Source organism: Lytechinus variegatus, chromosome 7 (genome assembly GCF_018143015.1).
Source record: "Lytechinus variegatus isolate NC3 chromosome 7, Lvar_3.0, whole genome shotgun sequence".
NCBI lineage: Eukaryota > Metazoa > Echinodermata > Echinoidea > Temnopleuroida > Toxopneustidae > Lytechinus > Lytechinus variegatus.
In genome coordinates this window covers 25,368,097-25,386,571 of record NC_054746.1, presented here as the reverse complement: position 1 = coordinate 25,386,571, position 18,475 = coordinate 25,368,097, and the positions used below count along the sequence as shown (strand labels likewise).

The window sequence follows — 18,475 nt, the reverse complement described above, 5'->3', positions numbered from 1 at the left end:
TCATAACTTGTTATACCTCCGTTACTTTCTGCATAATTTATACATGATTGTTTATCAGATTCACTTTTTTGCGGGTTGTTTCTGCATTTACGTAGTAAAACAGAGCACATATACCCCTTTTCCCCCGCTTACTTCTTCCCCCTTTTTCCGTCTCTGTATATTAACCATCGTCCTCCCCACCCGTGCTCTGTCACGCACGCGACACGCAACTGTGATTTCTGTTCCACCATCAATCTTGCTACCATTCCCGCCAAATGATCGAATATGCCCTCGTTAATTGCGTATACCGATACCCACGCCCTATAAACATGTCCCAAGTGTCGTCTGCAGTTGACGCTGTAGCCACGGGGTGTAACAACTTGCACATGCCTGTAATGAGTCTTGTTGTGGAGGAGAAGGGTTTCACTTGTTGGCGTCTCCACCTCTCCCTCTCTCTCACTCTTGCTAACTCTCTCTCTCTCTCTTTATTCATTCATGCCTGGAGATGCATGTGTAGCAGGTGTTCGATCTTTTTACAAGGTTAAATGGGAAAGTAAAGAGGGGAAATACTTCGTTATGGTTTACAGGAGTTGGTTCTTACAATCTAATCAAATCAAACTAACGCGTTATTAAACCTCGACATATTTCAAAATCAAAGGAAATCAATACTCAATAATTTCTACTCATGTTTCTTCCAGCTCCCCTTTCATGTTATAAATATCTACGGAGTTACTCGTCTTTTAAATTCTAATAAATTTAATAATTGAACCATGACAACTTGATCGAGTATTGCATTCATATCTAATGAAGAAAGCGTCTTCGTCGAACTGTTGAAAAGTAGTTTTCAGGAGGGGATTGACCTACAAATCTGAAAAATAATCAGATCTAAATTCATTGCAACGCACCAAACTGTTCCTTGATCGAATAATGTCCTATTTATAAAAAAAATACTTCAATATCTACCGAAGAAAGCATATGTAGTTTTATTTAAAAAGTAGTATTTTAGGGCATTTTTCTAGAAATGTAAATTGCAGTCGATACAAAAATATTTTCAACATACATCTTAGGTGCTTTAATAGAAAAGAAAGATCCCTCTACTTCTACATCTAATGAAGATTGCTTATTTAACAAATCCCTGAAAATTCATTTTCTGACGGGATTTACTATAGATTTGAATTTACAATTATTTTTGAATTCATTGCAACACCTTCTTCTATTATTTGATGAAATGTTTTTACATTCGCCGATTAGTAATTTAACATCTAACGAATAAAGCATCTTAAAATATGTGCTGTTGATTATATTTTTCAGAGTATTTTGCTAGATATGTGAATTGCATTCATTCCCTATTCTTTTCAACACTATTTCGGGTACTTTAATAGAAGGGAATTCCCGTTTATTTTTATATCAATTCTACATCGAACGAAGAAATAATTTCTAACGAAAACGGTTAAAAGATAGATTTCTGATTGGATTTCGCTCAAAATTTAATTACAATCGAATTTCAAATTATGTGCAAGACACCAACATTTTCTTTGATATTAAAAAATAGTTTTATAGGTAATTTTTCTATAAATTTGATTTTCAACCATAACAGAATGTGGTTATAGAAAATTTTTCCATTTATTGAATATTACTTCTACATCTAACGAATAAAGCATTCCAAACTATTTATAGAACACACAACAAATACGGAATTAATTGGAATGACAAAAGAATTAATTGAAATAAATAAAGAATAAATTGACTTCTTTCGATGTCGTCTCAAGAAATTTGTTAACCGCAATCCAGATAAATATAAAACATGTTTGAATTTATCAAAATTTATTTTGATCCCTTACTTCTCTCTTTTGCTTTTACGTCAACATTATCATTAAACCGAACCGATCAACGATCATCTTTCCACAAAGATGCAGTAATTGCCATTATGAATCATTTACGTAACAAGACGTTGCATCTTGAATGATGGGTATAAAGCTCATTGATCGATGTATATGGTAAACGATGTTTAAGGTAGGCATGACTGATAAGGACAATGATGCCCCTCTTAATAGATGATGGTCATAGAAGATGACTCCATTGAGACAACGATAGATGCGGTCTATTCTTTTAACAATGACCATGTCAAATTAAGATGATGATGGATATTACTAGCCGACAAATTCAGCATTTGATAAATATGTGGCCCTTGATAATGGCCTTCGCGTGAGAGGGGAGACGTATTGTTGAGTATAAATGGTTTGCAGAGAGATGGAACAAACAATTAAGCAAAGGAATTTCACACGTATCTTGATAGATAAATAAGTATGAAGTATGAACGTGTATCGGACTATCCCCCCCCCACAAAAAATAATGTTTTCCGGTTTAAGATGTTTTATAACATCTCTAGATCGGACCCAATATCAAGAGGAAGAATGATTTATTTTCCAATGAATGGTATGGCTTCTCATAATAAGAAAAACCATGAGGCGGGGACACATCACACTTCTTTATTATAAATACGAGATGACCAAGTGCCTTTTATAGATCTTGAGTCCGGATAAAGGAAGATGGGAAGGAAGAGATAAAGTCACAGAGGAAGCGAAGTCACGAGGAGGAAACATGACGATCACGAATGAGATGCCCTCCATGATGCTCCAAACCTTTCCAATCTCTGCCATCCGTTTCCGTCCAGTAGACCCTTGACTTTGATTTCAAATATTTAAAAGTAGCCTTCCTCCGAATAAGCAGGTAATAAATTCGGCTTCGAGAGAGCGTGTAAGAGATTCATGCAAACAAGGAGAAAGAACTAAAATAGATTGAAAGTCTAGCTACTGTACATTAGGAGAGAGAATAGGTTGTTGATAAAATGTAGATATTGAAATAAAAAGGGAAAGAGACGGGGAAGACAAGAGAAAAGAAGAAAAAAGGACACGGACAAGAAGAAAAGAAAGATGGAAAGGAGTGGGAACAGGAAAGAGGGGTAGAAAGGAGACGGAAAGAGAGCGAGGCACTCGGGAGTCTCACAATTTCCGACCTGCGCTCAAGAGCAAATGTCACGTGGTTGTCTTCACCAGATACCTTACCTTGTTCGATATGGCGAAATAAGGTTAATCTGGTATTCTGTCAACACCCAAAACGGATGAATAAGTGGGGTAGAAAAGTCATCTTATTCCTTGTGATCGTTCTCTGGATTGAGTCAATGGGCAGCTTAACATTTTCGACACAACTTCTGTGATGCAGTCATTTGAAGAAAAAAAAATCTGCTGCGCGCTTGCGCATAACTATAGTGATCTTAGTTTTAAGCATGCGCACAAATAGTATTTGGGCAGGATAATGCTTAACATACCTTCAACTGCCTCATGTCATTATTAGTTTATTGCGTTTTTGACGAACATTTATTTCATGAATTCTCAACTGAGATTCTTTTTAGTTTGTAACTATATTTTACGTCAAACTTCCAGTAGTGGCAGTTTAGTAGTGGCAGTAGCAGCAGAAGAAGTAGTAGTAGAAGTAGAAGTAGTAGTAGTAGAAGTAGTAGTAGTAGTAGTAGTAGTAGTAGTAGTAGTAGTAGTAGTAGTAGAAGAAGAAGAAGAAGAAGAAGAAGAATAAGGAGTAGTAGTAGTAGAAGTAGTAGTAGTAGTAGTAGTAGTAGTAATTGGATGAAATGGAGTATTTATGTGTAGTATTATTGTTGTTGTAACCCGAGGACGTCATATACCCTGGTGTAAACGTGTTATTATTTTCATGATGACAGCGGTCAAAGAGATTAATAACTTTAATTCTTTGTTACTACTCCACGCTTGTTACTACCCAATGATTTTTCTCCTGGCGAGGCCAGACTTTCCCATCGGTCGCCCCATTCTTGCGTGCCAGAGACACACGGGGGACCCCAAGCTCAGCCCGCGTAACCTGATCTCCCCAATGTCTGCTTTTCAAGGCACCTCCTTATATTGCTTATTACCGAGGACAAAACAAGAAAAATCCTCTCCACGGACGCGTGGTTCGGCGATCCACCAAGAAATTAATAGTATCAACTCTCCCTGCTCTCATTATGTTCTATTTATTTCAGAGGGATTTCTGCACCATCATAAAATGTCATTAAGGCGAGGGGATGAGTCAGCCTTCCACTGTTATCTTTTTATGATCATTTTGAAATTCATCCCCCTCTCATATCGCATACGGCCACTCAATCTCTCTAGCCCAATTACAACTACTTAGAGGTCTTCCAAAACTGTATTCCATAAATGGATTTCCTATCAAACGCGCTAATGAATCCAACTTATGAATGATTCTTCATTGCTATACATGACTACATCACGAAACCATGTCTTCAATGGAGAAGGCGAGGGTGAGATGAAGAAAGAGAGATAGAGGGAGAGAGAGGGGATAAGGAGTAAGGGATAATGAAGAAGTGACGACAATGCATATTTGTCCGAGTTATAACTTTTCCAACAAACCCCTTTCCAATGTTCTACATACACAGCCATCCTATTCTGAACATGATCGACAAACTTTTATTCAACATAATTATCGATAATCTTTCGAATATGAGTGGATGCAACAAGTATGTAGATTTAAGCATTCAAAAGAGTATCAGTTTCTTTTTCATATGATGATTTGAATTCACTAGAATTACTTCATATACAGTATCAACCCTTCTTATACAAATAAGGAGTGAAGAAAAAAGGTAGATTTCTCTCGATGAAAAACAGTCGTTAAAAAAAGGGTTTTGTCGTTGTCGAAAACAAAATATAGAGAAATGAAGCGTGACTTTAGAAGGTTTGCCTTCACTATTTAAGCTATACAAGCCCCGGACTTTGAGGAATGAATAGATAGTGGGTCCCGTTTCCCTTAAACGTTTGCAATCAACGAGAAAATGGCAAAGTCGAATCACTAGCATTTTGTTATTGATTGCAAACAATTGACATTAATTTGCAATCGATCGTAAATCTTTGTGTTAAGGCCCGTGGTTTAAATATGAAACAATATTGGTCAAAATGGATGACAGAAGAGTAAGGTGCTAAAGGAAAGAAGTGATACAAAAATAAGTACGGCGGGAATTCGCTTAAATCTCGACACCTTTGTAGCTGGCTCTTTGAAATGCCAAAGAAACGAGATCTTTTTCTTGGCTACATGCTCATCAAGCTTAATGGGTAGGGGGTTTAAAAGAAGAAGAAAATTATAAAAAGGAGTAGGTAGGATAGAGCAAGGCCATGCTCTTCATCAATGGTATGCTAGCAGGCATGTCGTTTATGAATCGCATATTTTGCTTCTGTTTGCCTAGCTGAGCTATAATTCATCTTGAGTGCTTCTTTCGCTATCCTCCATACTCGATCGAGATTCCAGAAGATTGCATTCATCTTTACTTTGTTATACACTCGTCAAATATGTCGACAGAATAATGTCATTAACACCTGGTTAATATTCAATCCAAATGCCGGTGTTTTTATCATATTTTCCCCCATTATCATCGTCTCCATACCCCACTTGAGACATGTCTTCGGAATTATGAGAAGCGTATTCTCCACCTCCCTCCTTTCATCTAAATTTTATCATTTTATCTTGTATTTTTTCATCTTTGTCCTTTCTCACTCTCCTAGCTCTCCCCCTCTCTCTTTTCCTCCCTTCTTTTCTAACTTTTGTTCTGATTCAAACAATAAAAAGATCTTCGATCTTCACAAAGGTATGTAATACCTTGGTTTGGTTTGGTTTTATTGACCATATCAAAATCACAACAAAATACATTGTACAAAATACTAAAATTAAAATATGTAAAGATACGGATGGATCACTCTATTCAGTGCAATGACTCTGTTCTTTCTAGAGGTCCAACGCTGCTGCTCCTCAGAGTATATCAGTCAACACAAAATAGAATGTAGCACTTTTATACAGACCGTGAATTTAATGACACGTAAGTATCAAAATCATCTAAATATTATTTCACTCTTAATGAAAAGAAAATGTATGGTGGTATTAATAATTCTTATAATATTTCCACTTATTTGATGTATGATAGATAATTTAGACCTTGAGCGATTTTAGTAAGTACCTTTCCAGGAAACGAACTTGTTACTTTTCATGTGTAACGTCACGCGACCTAGACCACTCGGCATGTCACCTCGAAATAGATGTATAGTCTAATGGCGGGGCACATTCGGCCATTGCTTCCGTTTTTGAGAGCCATAAAAATATTTGTAGTGGAAAATGTCGAGCATACACTAGTCAAGACCTTTTTTATTTGGACGGGGTCGTCAGATTTTCGTTACATATCCTGTTACCCTCATCCGGGAGTGAAGACCCTATATTTTTTTGCTTGTCAGATTTTTAGGAGCAAAAATGACCCCTCTTTGTTTGGAAAATCTTGGATCCGCTCCTGTGATTGTAATCTGTTTATCGATTTGATTTGTTACCAATCAATTAATCATCAGAAACGGTTATCAGAGATGACATTCTACTGGTATTTCAGGAACCCGCCCTGTATTGCAGACTTGCATTTGTAGGAGGTAAAACAATTTTGTAACAAAACAATCCTATTTCTAGCTTTAAATCTAATCATTTCTTTAATCAATCTAACAGCATTAATAGACTTTAATTTTTTTAGTCGAAAATGAATCTATTTATAAGAACCAAGTCAACAATTTCTTAATATTTCTTCGTATAATAGCGTATCGGTCTACACGATCTTTAGTAGATCTAAACTTATCGTTCGGGAATTCCCTAATTCACAATGGCTCTAAAAGCATTAAAATAAAATTATTTCGGAGATTTGATGTGAACCGTTGTTTAACACTATATAACCTGGACATCGTTAACCTGGACATTGTTAGATACCCATGTAGTTGAAAGTACCACTATTTATGCGAGTCTTTCCTTCACAACGTGCAATGTTATCGAAAGAAATTTAAATCTCATACTCTACACGCTTTTGTAACACTTAAGTTCATTGACCTTATGGTAGAACCATTAAGAGTGACGTCATGGATGTAACTCATTCATAAAGTGACGGGAGTTGTCAAAAGGCAACGAAAAGAGGGTAGAAGTGACGGGAGAAAAGCTAAAAATAACCAACATTGCGCTCGGCATTTTCATCTGATCCTTCCATTGGCCCACCTGTCCGAATCATGTTTGAAAAGAAAATATAATAGGTGAAACAGAAAGAAGTCGAGGAGTGCTAGGAAAAGGGGAGTGGGAGGGAGAGAGAATGGGTAAGGGGAAAGGGGAGAGAATGAAAGGATAATGTCTTCTGGGCATTAGTGGTTGTGATTAGGGAGAGCAATTTTTCGCGGCGGCTTTGAAAAGTGCATGTGGAGTCAAATGGTTAACTGCATTGCAAGTCGGTACCTCCATCGCCTGCCGATGCCGCTCGCCTGCTTGCTCACCCGTCCGCCCCAGACCGCACTGTATGATGGCCCGAAATGGGGTGATGGGTTAATGTACTATAGTGGGGAGTTATACACCATTCACCAGGGGGAATTGGATTCATTAACTTTACACTACAGAATAGGAAAGACGTGCATATTTTGAATTCATTGTGTCTTTGATCTCTAGCTAACTCAATTGCACTATTGGAGCGACATTTTCTTGAAACCACTCTTTTTTCTCATAAACTTACACGGTGACGATGTACACAAAAACAAGATATTCAAATCATGCCTCCTGGTTACAGCCCGATAGACCGCGGGTCCGATAGACCGCGGGTCCGTTAGACCGCGGGTCCGTTAGACCGCGGGTCCGATAGACCGCGGGTCCGATAGACCGCGGGTCCGATAGACCGCGGGTCCGATAGACCGCGGGCCCGATAGACCGCAGGTCCGATAGTCCGCGGTGTGTGTAAAATTATGATCAGGACAACATAGTGAAATCCATGTTATCAAGAGGTCAAAAGGTCATTGATACGAGTCCATCCGGGGGTCCTATAACGATGACCCACAGGACAAATCGCCCCCTGACATCTACTTCAAGGAAAATATCTCCATATTTTTATCGTCGGGGACTGTTACACCCCCCCCCCGAAATTTGCCCTCTAGACGCCATACGATATGCCATCGACGTGACGACATGGCGAGATACTTTATCTTGCCATGTCGACTATATAAGCTTATTATGTCCGCATGGCGAGATACATTATCTTGCCAAGTCAGTCCACTTATAAACATGGCGATATATCGGGATTCTTGCCGGGAATTGTACACTTCATATCTCGCCATGTGGACATATCGACTTGACAAGATTATATCGCTATGTCGAAATAATAAGCTTATTAATTACTTTAATAGGCGGCGGAAGCGGGGGGGGGGGCTTTCCCCCTAAATTTGAGGTGGGAGGACGGTCCCCCTAAATTTTTAGTTGAGAACCTTTTTTGGTCAATTTCTTTTCTACGCCCCCCCCCCCTTAAATAGGTATACCACCCTAGAATATTTTTGCTCCCCCTAATTTTGGTTGATAAAACCTTCTTTTATTTCCTTGTCAAAATATTTTGGTGGTCCCTCCTAAAATTTTGGTTGATTTGCTTTTCAATTTTTTACCGGTGTCCATCCCAAAATTTCAGGTGGATCCCCCTAAATGTTTTGCCTTCGGCCGCCAATGATTAATTAAGACATGGTAAGATGAAGTACCACGCCATGTCGTCACGTTAAGGCATTTTCACAATTATTATTTTCATAATTATCTGGAGAGTAAATTTCCGGGGGGGGGGGGTAATTAACAGTCCCCGGCGGTAAAAAATATGGGGATATTTTCCTTGAAGTAGTTGTCAGGGGGTGATTGCCCTAATTGGGTTATTGTTATAGAACCCAGGCGTGGATCCAGGATTTCAAGGGGAGGGGAGCAAATTTGACCTGATGTTTGGCGCCCATGTGTACTTTTCGAAAAATGGCGCCCACTCCCTCCCGGCCAGGCTAACTTAAATTATCTTATAATTACATTAAAAAAAATAAAGACCACTTTTTAATGTGTTCTTGAAAAAAAAAATCCATGAATACATAAATGCCAAAAGGTAGGGGGGACACAGGAGCGGTTCCAGCCTTCGCCAAATGGGGGGGGGGGGGCTGGTTGGGTCGGAAATTTGTTTCAGCCATATTTTCCCCGATCGGCAGCTCGGAGATAATTTTTGTTTGTTTCTTTGAAGGCGTAGTCCTCATTAGTTACTTCTTGGCTTTATTCTTATAAATTAATACATAATTTCATAATCCTCATTTATATGATGCGAGCGCGAAGCGCGAGCTAATTTTGGGGGGAATTTTATGTATTTTTTCCTAAAATTTGAACTGATTCTGGGCAATGTTTGTTATCCTGAAAAAGACATGTATGCAACTTAATAATGACTACGAACGCAAAGCGCAAGGGGAAATGAACTGATGAAAAAGATACCTGTTAAAGTAGCATTTAACAATCCAATAATGCGAGCGCGAAGCGCAAGCTGAATCTTTTTGAAATTTTTACCCAAAGAAAGGAAATTCTTAGCACTTTTTTTAATCAAGCAGAATAGGTATATGAGTAAACAATTAAAGCAAGTGCGAAGCGCGAGCGGAAAATTTCTAAATTTAGTCCTTTATTATTTACTGAACGAGACACTCTATTCATGATTTTAAAATCCTAAAAAATATGAGTATTAATAATGCGAGCGCAAAGCGCGAGCAAAAAAAAATTATACGTTTTAAACTGGTACCTATTAAGGACTGCTTGCACTTAGCCATGAAGGCGTCACATATTTCAACAATCAAAAAAATGCGAGCGCGAAGCGCGAGCTGAACATTTTTGAACTTTTTTAAAGAAAGAATGGAAAATTTCAATCAGTTTTTGTAATCGTGAACAGGATAGCTATGTAATTTAACGATTGATACGAGCGCGAAGCGCGAGCAGAAAAAAAAATCGAGATTTAGACCTAAAAGTGGGCCACTCTGTTCATGTTTTGTAAATCATCAAAAGGATGATTAATATGGCGTCTACCTACATTAATAATGCGAGCACAAAGCGCGAGCAGAAAATTTTTGATATTGTGATCTGAAACTAGATAATGATTTAAATTAGAGAACAAGTTGGGTATCTGAATAAACATGCGCGAGTGTGTTTCATATTTAGACCTAGAATCTAGGCATTCTGAATACAACTTTAATCATGAAAATCATGAAACTTTGATAGTCCGATCTGAAAAAAGGAGTCAATTTCAGCTTAATATTTCTAGCACTTAGTAGAAAAATTGTAAGGTTGATATGGATCGCACTTAAAAAAGAGCTGATATTATTATTACTTTGAGTTTTGATATAGGACCGGGACATCCTTACGACATGCCATCATATGAAAATGATGACTATCTTCCTATTCATCTTAATAAGCGCGAGATGAAACAAAGGGACAATTCAATTATTAAATTGATATCATATTTATTAATGCCCAATGAGGGCGCAAAATCTGATGATATCATGGCATAAAACTGGACATTTCACTTTTGTGATTATGAATAGGATGCATCAGTTTATATATTTTTAACCATTAATGCGAGCGCAAGTCGCGAGCTATAATTTTTGATAAACTGTCATGAAAAGGGGATTTTAAGTAGTTTGTTGTATAAACAAAATTGAAACATTTATATAACTCGCCAATCAAAATGCGAGCGTGCAGCGCGCTAGCTGATGCGTCTTAACAATCAGACCAGAAAAGGGATATTTTGAAAACTTTATGGATTACACAAAAATATAGGTACCTGATAAATCAAAATTTGCGAGCGCGTAGCGCAAGCAGCAAATGTTAACATTCAAACCATAAAATTGATATTTTTACAGAGCACTTTTTAAAAACCAATTGTAAATTACACAAAATAATGAAAGTTAGATTTCCGAGGTGAAATATGTGTTGTATATTGACTTCCAAACTTGATATTCGAACTCCATATTGAACAAGATATGTAAATCACCTAATAGGCAATGTGAGCGCGAAGCGCGAGCGAAAGTTTTATATAGTTGCACGAAAGATTCTTTTCATTTTCCAAGTCTTCCCCTCATCTTATTTTATGCCTTCGTCGTCTTTGTCTTCCTTTTCTCCTCTCTTTTTTCATCCTTTTCCTTCTTTCTTTCCTTTTTTTTCTTTTTTTGCTCCGCCAAGGGGGGGGGGGGGGGGCTCGGCCCCTGGATCCGCCTATGGGGACAAGGGGTGGGGAAAAAAGGTTATCAACTCCAAAGTAAGGTCATCTCGTCCCAAAATGCATGTTTTATTTCGATTTAGAATGATGTATTTCTATGATTAAAAAAGACCAAAATAGTAGGGGGACATTTGATATTGTGTCCCCCTACTATTTTGAGTAGGTGGGACACGTCCCCCTGGGATTTCCGCCCATGATGTAATATCAATGGGAGCGCGAAGCACGAGTGATTTTTTTTTTTTTGGGGGGGTTCAATTTGGTTTAACTTCTCACCAGAGTAGCCCCTACTAGAATTGTGAACGGGAGCTGTAGTTTCTGTACTGTTGTTTTAGTATACCCTTCAATATTATCAATGATAACCTCTAGGAAATATGCAATCTCGACTAATTATCCCCATCAGTAGCGTATTTATTCAGCATGGGTGCAGGGGGGGGCAAGGGCACCAAGATAAAAAATAAATGAAATGGGGGGGGGTAGACGTTAAAGAAAATCTGAGATTTTATTCTTGAAAAAAACATTGAGGTATCTCGCAAGGCCTAAATAAATAATGAGAACGCGAAGCGCGATCTGATTTTTTTAATAGAATTTTCCTGTATTTAATCCTGAAAGCCTAAGTCAGGGACGGACCCAGCTTCCGCCAATAGGGGGAGGGGCCATTTTTTCACCCATATTTTCCCCGATCGGCCGCTCAAAGTTGATTTGTCCAAGTGCCATAATGAGCCAACAATTTCGAGGGGGCTCGATATGGCGTATCGCATAAAATTAATAAGAAGTTGGCAGTGAGCGAAGGGAGCAAGCAAATATGTTGACACTTTTATTACAAAAATACAAGGTTGTGATAGATTTTGACATAATATTTGGAAAATAATAGTATATTTCATCCTAATCCCTTTCCTTTTCTCTCTATTTTTTCTTAGCCTTGATTCTCTCTTTTTTGTTGGGGGGGGGGGGCAAACGCCCATGTCCTCACAGTCATTTCCTAGATTTACTTTATAAGCAACATAAATGTGTTTTAATCTCATAAGCCATATGCAAGCTAAAAATTAAATTTCATGTATATTGTCCTGAAAATTTAACATTCTGGGCAATGTTTGAGAACCTGAACAGGACGCGTATGTAACTAGATAATTACCATGAGCGCGAAGCGCGAGCAGAAATGTTAAATATTATGGACTGGTCGAAAAGTTAGTCATCAATACGATACATATTTCAACGATTAAACTGAAAATTTTTGATATTCCAACCTAAAAAGATGAGATTCAAATCCCCCAATGGGACATTTGACATTCATTTCCATCTCTCCTTTTTTATCTTTCTTCCCATCTTTCTCTCTTTTTAATATTATTCTCTTCCTTTTTTTCTTCTTCTTTTCCTTTCTTTTTTTTTCTTTTCCCTCTTCCTCTTTTTTTCTCTTTCCCCCATTACTTATCACTCTTTTCTTTTTCTTTCCTTTCCCCTTTTTTGTCTTTTTTTTCTTCTCTCCCTCCCCCTTTCACTCTCTCTCTCTCTATATTCTCTTCTTTTCCCCTCTTCCTCTATCTCTCTTTTTCGTATCTTTCTTCCCATCTTCCTCTCTATTTAAATATTCTCTTCCTTCCTCTTTTTTTCTTCTTCTTTTTCCTCCTTTTCCTTTCTCCTAGCTTTCTTTTCTTCTCTTCCTTTTCCGTCCTCTCTTTTTTCTCTTCTTTCCCCATGTTCTTCTCCCTTTTTCTTTGTCATCCTTTCCCCCTCTTACTCTCTTTTCTATTATCTTCTTTTCCAATCTTCCTCTCTCTTTTTATTCTCTCCTTTTCCCCTCTCCCCCTCTTTTTTTGAAGGGGGGGGGGGGTGAGGCCGTTCCCCCTCGCCCCCCATGGATCCGCACCTGATAGAACCCCATGGTCTCGTATCCTTTGACCTTTGGACCTCTCGATGACATATGATATATCTGATCATAATTTTACACGCACTGCGGAATATCGGACCCGCGGTCTATCGGACCCGCGGTCTAACGGACCCGCGGTCTATCGGACCCGCGGACTATCGGACCCGCGGTCTATCGAACCCGCGGACTATCGGACCCGCGGTCTATCGGACCCGCGGTCTATCGGGATGTCCCCAAAAACAAGATATTCAAATCATGCCTCCTGGGCTTCTTTTAGAAAGCTGATCATAAAGTTATGCATAACTTTATTCAACATACTGAGACTCAAAATGATAACCAACGCGCGTTGCAATTAATGTTATAGTAGGCCTATAATGCAATAAATATCCACATTCTATAGTACTTATAACTATATTCATGTGCATTATCTGAATATGAATAGTTATAAAAAAAAACACCCCAATACATCTTTGTTGCTATAATTTCATCCCATGTGTAATTGAAATATAAATCCTGGGAGTGTTTCGTCAACTTTCGGTATCCGACAATTCGTCAGATCCGACATCTTTCCTTGGATTTGATTGGTTGAGAGGCACAGTTCCTATGGTAACTGTCGTAAACATCATCCGACAGTCCTTTCATGAATCACTCCTCAGATCGGCTGTGGATATTGACCAGTCGAAGACATGATTTAGATTAAAATTTCAGATAATTTCGGAGTTTAATCTGATTTAATTCAAATCTTCAAGATTAAAAAAATCAAATTCCGGAGTCAGAATATACTAATTCCGTCAATGAGTCATTTAGATCATTCACTTACATTGATTTTCTCTCTTTTTTTTTCATTTTGTATAATGCCCGCATTTGATCTATTACCACTTTTCTTGCATGATTACATAACAAGGGTCCTGTCACACAAAAAAATACCGATTGATCTTACAGTAGGGGCCGCGGAAAGGTTTTTAAAGTTTGGGGCTGAGCCGAGGGGGGGGGGTGCCATGCGAAAAAATAACAGTCAAATGGTCATTTTTCAGTTTTTGTACGCTGCTTTAAAAGAAGGTAGTGTGACTGAACCCCCCCCCTTGGTTCCCTGTCCCTCTACAGTGATTGCACAATGATCAATACAATCAGTCGTAAAATCAGACATTGACCAATACATCCATTTCTGAGTTGTGTTACGTGATTCTCGAATGGTAAAACTACCACATACGTGACTGTAATAGGGAAATTAAATAGGACTCGACCTAGTGGACCATTTTATCTGTAAATGAGGTTTCAATCAGCCCATATGGGCTTTGTCGATTGAATTGATAAGCCAATAGATCAAATCGATAAATATTAGACTAAACGGATTTATGATGCATCGTGAGGATAAATGGTCTAGATATTACGCCATCCGATATAAAGTCTTTTTTATTATCACCATGTTGCAGGGGTGGCTATTCCAAGCGTAAAAAAATTGTGGTCTGATATTTCTTTTTAAAATCACAGTAACATGAAATATTTAAACATTATCATGATAGTGGACAAATCATGTCCAATAATTATTTCCATTAACGCAAATTACACAAAACAAATTGGTTTGGATAACAATTCACTCTCCATTAAGGGCCTGGATTCAAGAGTTTATCTCATTTTCTAGCTACAACAACACAAAACGAAAAACAAATTGTAAGGAAAATGGAGAAGTACATGCAATAACACGCAATAGTTTTTTAACAGATATTAAGTTCACACTTTTGGTAATATACCACAAATCTACAAAGAATATTACACAGTTTATTATTTTATGAACAAGCAGAGCTTCATCAAAATGGAGAGTTTGTAGATCCATGTGATATTTGTTTTATTCGTCTCGCTCTAAAGTTTGAACAGATACAAATAAGAAATAAACTTCGAAAGATGTCTTGTTTTAGAACGTGTACAGACTATAAAGCATCTGGCGTCAGGCAGCAGAGTAGGCTTGTTATGGTGTCAAAACATTCATATATCCAGTAATATATGGTTATATAAAAACAATAAAAAGAGGAAACACGTTTATTGGAGATATACGTCTACTGTAAAAGTCGTATAAGCGTTATTGTCTCAGGATGTTGCCCGTCTTATAGATTTATTTAATGATAGACTGTTGTAGATTTATTCTCACAAAATGGCTTATTATTTTTCTTTGTCTGTCTGACTATTCGCTTTTACTCGTATGTTTCAATAATTTAACACTTTTTATCATATTCTATTGTTTGTAGCAATCATTACTCATGCTAATGATCTCCTCCATTTAGAAGACTCCTTACTGTCTTCATCTTCATTCATAACGATAGACAATTCCATATAGATGATAATCAAATAACACTTGATGTACAAGATACCAAACAGACTGTACTAATGTTGGCTTTAACACGCCATTAGCTTTATTACCTATAATGGCGGTGCGAGCATCGGTCCGCCTAATTGGTTGTCGTTAGCACTCTCCTTCTTTTAGCTCCACGCGTCATTGTAGAAGATTGGATACAAGCCGAGTAACCATACTGTAATAAACTCCTTCTACCGCCATACGGCGGCGAATTCCTCGGCAAAACAAAAGCATTAAAAATACTCGCATACAACAGAGACAAAAATTTGCGATCGGTTAATAATTCATAGATATTTTATTCCTGATTCCATCGAACGCGATGTAATGCATGACAATTTACTAATCCGCGCCATGAATGCCTATCCGGTAAACTCTGATTAAGTATTAGACAAAATAAGAGAGACGCCACTGCGTCTGAAGACAGAGAGGATAAAATAAAACGACTAGAAGAAGACGGTTATAAGCTTGATGATGGTAATAATGATGGTGATGGTGATGATGATGGTGTTGGTGATGATGATGATGATGATGGTGATGATGATGATGATGGTGGTGATGATGATGATGATGATAATGAGAATGATGGTGATGATAATGATGGCGGTGCTGATGGTGAAGATGGTGATGATAATGAAGTAGGTGATGATGATGAAGATGGTCATAATGATGATGATGATAATGATGATGATAATGATGATGATAATGATGGTGGAGATGATGATGGCGGTGACATTGATGGCGATGGTGATGATGATTATGATGATAGTGATGGTGATGACGATGACGGTAGTGGTGATGATGATGATGATGATGATGTTCATGACAATAATGACGATGATAATGATGATGATAGGAAGATGAATAGTTTTAGCAACTTTGATTGCAATACTCGCAATGATCGAGATTAAGACCATTACATCATCATCACCATCGTAATTTTCATAATAATCATCACCACATGCATTTCCTGGTTTTATTCCCTCAAGGGGAAATGGGTGAGACCCTCGCCCACAGACTGATTTACAAAATTCGAAAATCAAGGAGGAACACGTCCCCCTTCTTCGCCAATGCATCATCATCGTCGTCGTCTTTGGCGTTCTTCACGTACTTCACTGTCATCATCACAATATTTCATTAATTATTAAGCGATAATTACGTGATGTCTGAGGTTATTCTATTGATGCTGACCTTCTTGCCGGCAGCAAAATTGCGATAACGACGACGACTACAACAAAGATGTTGCCGCTAACGACGTTAATACAGTTTAAACTGGTGATGAGAATGAGGAGAGTGAGTGGGTGATGGGTAGGAGGATAAAGTGATAGCCTGCTGGTAATATAGTGAAGTTGATGGGGTGGTGGTGCTGCTGCTGCTGCTGTTGGAAGTAACTTACTGATAACTGTTGTGGCATTTTTATGAATTATGATGTCTGAAATAAGAGCGATTTCATCAATCTTTGTAATGGTGATGATACTGATCATGATGACGAAACATGGCATTGTATATGAAGACGGCCATGATATTGATGATGATGGTGATAGTGGTGATGATAATGATGATGGTGATAGTGGTGATGATAATGATGATGGTGATGATGATAATGATGATGGTGATAGTGGTGATGATAATGATGATGGTGATGATGATAATGATGATGGTGATAGTGGTGATGATAATGATGATGGTGATGATGATAATGATGATGGTGATAGTGATGATGATAATGATGATGGTGATAGTGATGATGATAATGATGATGGTGATAGTGATGATGATAATGATGATGGTGATAGTGATGATGATAATGATGATGGTGATAGTGATGATGATAATGATGATGGTGATAGTGATGATGATAATGATGATGGTGATAGTGGTGATGATAATGATGATGGTGATAGTGGTGATGATAATGATGATGGTGATAGTGGTGATGATAATGATGATGGTGATAGTGGTGATGATAATGATGATGGTGATAGTGGTGATGATAATGATGATGGTGATAGTGGTGATGATAATGATGATGGTGATGATGATAATGATGATGGTGATAGTGGTGATGATAATGATGATGGTGATAGTGGTGATGATAATGATGATGGTGATGATGATAATGATGATGGTGATAGTGGTGATGATAATGATGATGGTGATGATGATAATGATGATGGTGATGATGATAATGATGATGGTGATAGTGGTGATGATAATGATGATGGTGATAGTGATGATGATCATCATCATTTTTATCATAATGATGATGATCAAAATTATTGCCTGCTTAGATATTGATGCAGCTGTGTGCTGTTTGAAAGGGTTTTCAACACTAAATTAAAGTTGGCGTTACTTGACATTCATAGTTGATGAATTCATATATATATATATCATCTTACAAACAATTTCGTGAAGTACACCTGATAGAACAGGCGCGGATCCAGGAGGGGGCCGAGCCGGCCCCGGCCCCCCTCCCCCTATTTTTTGACAACCTGCAGAAAAAGTGTACTCTTTACCTTGATAGAAACTACGAAAAACAGAAAGAAAAGTAAGAAAGAGGTATTTTACCCATGATGTGCATTTTACAGCCTCGTAACGACCGGCCCGACCCCGAAAGGAAACCAAAAAAAGGTGAGGGGAAGAATTGGAAAAAAGACTTTTTATAAAATTTTTAGCTCGCGCTTCGCGCTCGCATTGCCTGTGTAATGAATCCCATTCAAGAGGGTTAATTGACACTAATATATAACCAATATATATACAATATATCCAGTTCTGATATCAATTTGCACACATTTTTTTAGCTCGCACATCAAGCTTTCATTATTTTGTTTGATTTACACAAATTGTTAATGTGTATGGAAATGTTCAGCTCGCGCTGCGCGCTCGTATCGTTTGATTTGTGAGAAACCTATGCTCTTTGGAAATTCTTACCAAAATTTGTCAAAATGCTCTTTTATCATGTCAGTATATCAAAAAATTAAGCTCATGCTTCGCGCTCGCATTTAATTGTTTGAGACACACAACTTGTTTATTTAAATAAAAACGCGCTTAGACTGTTCATTTTTTTTCAGGTCGGAATATCAGAAATTTTGAACTCGCGCTTCGCACTCTCATTATTTAATTGGTGATACTTATATCCTCTTCATTAATCACTAAAAACAGTCCT

General features: G+C 37.8%; 1 protein-coding gene across 1 annotated transcript; it reads left to right on the top strand.

The window, feature by feature from the left end:
* Positions 1-16,863: 16,863 nt before the first annotated feature.
* LOC121419456 (uncharacterized protein DDB_G0290685-like) lies at positions 16,864-17,544 on the top strand (the record flags this gene model as incomplete). The annotated part of the gene is made up of 1 exon (XM_041613935.1): positions 16,864-17,544. A coding segment is annotated over one exon (681 nt), but the record flags the coding sequence as incomplete, so codon positions are not given.
* Positions 17,545-18,475: the final 931 nt, after the last annotated feature.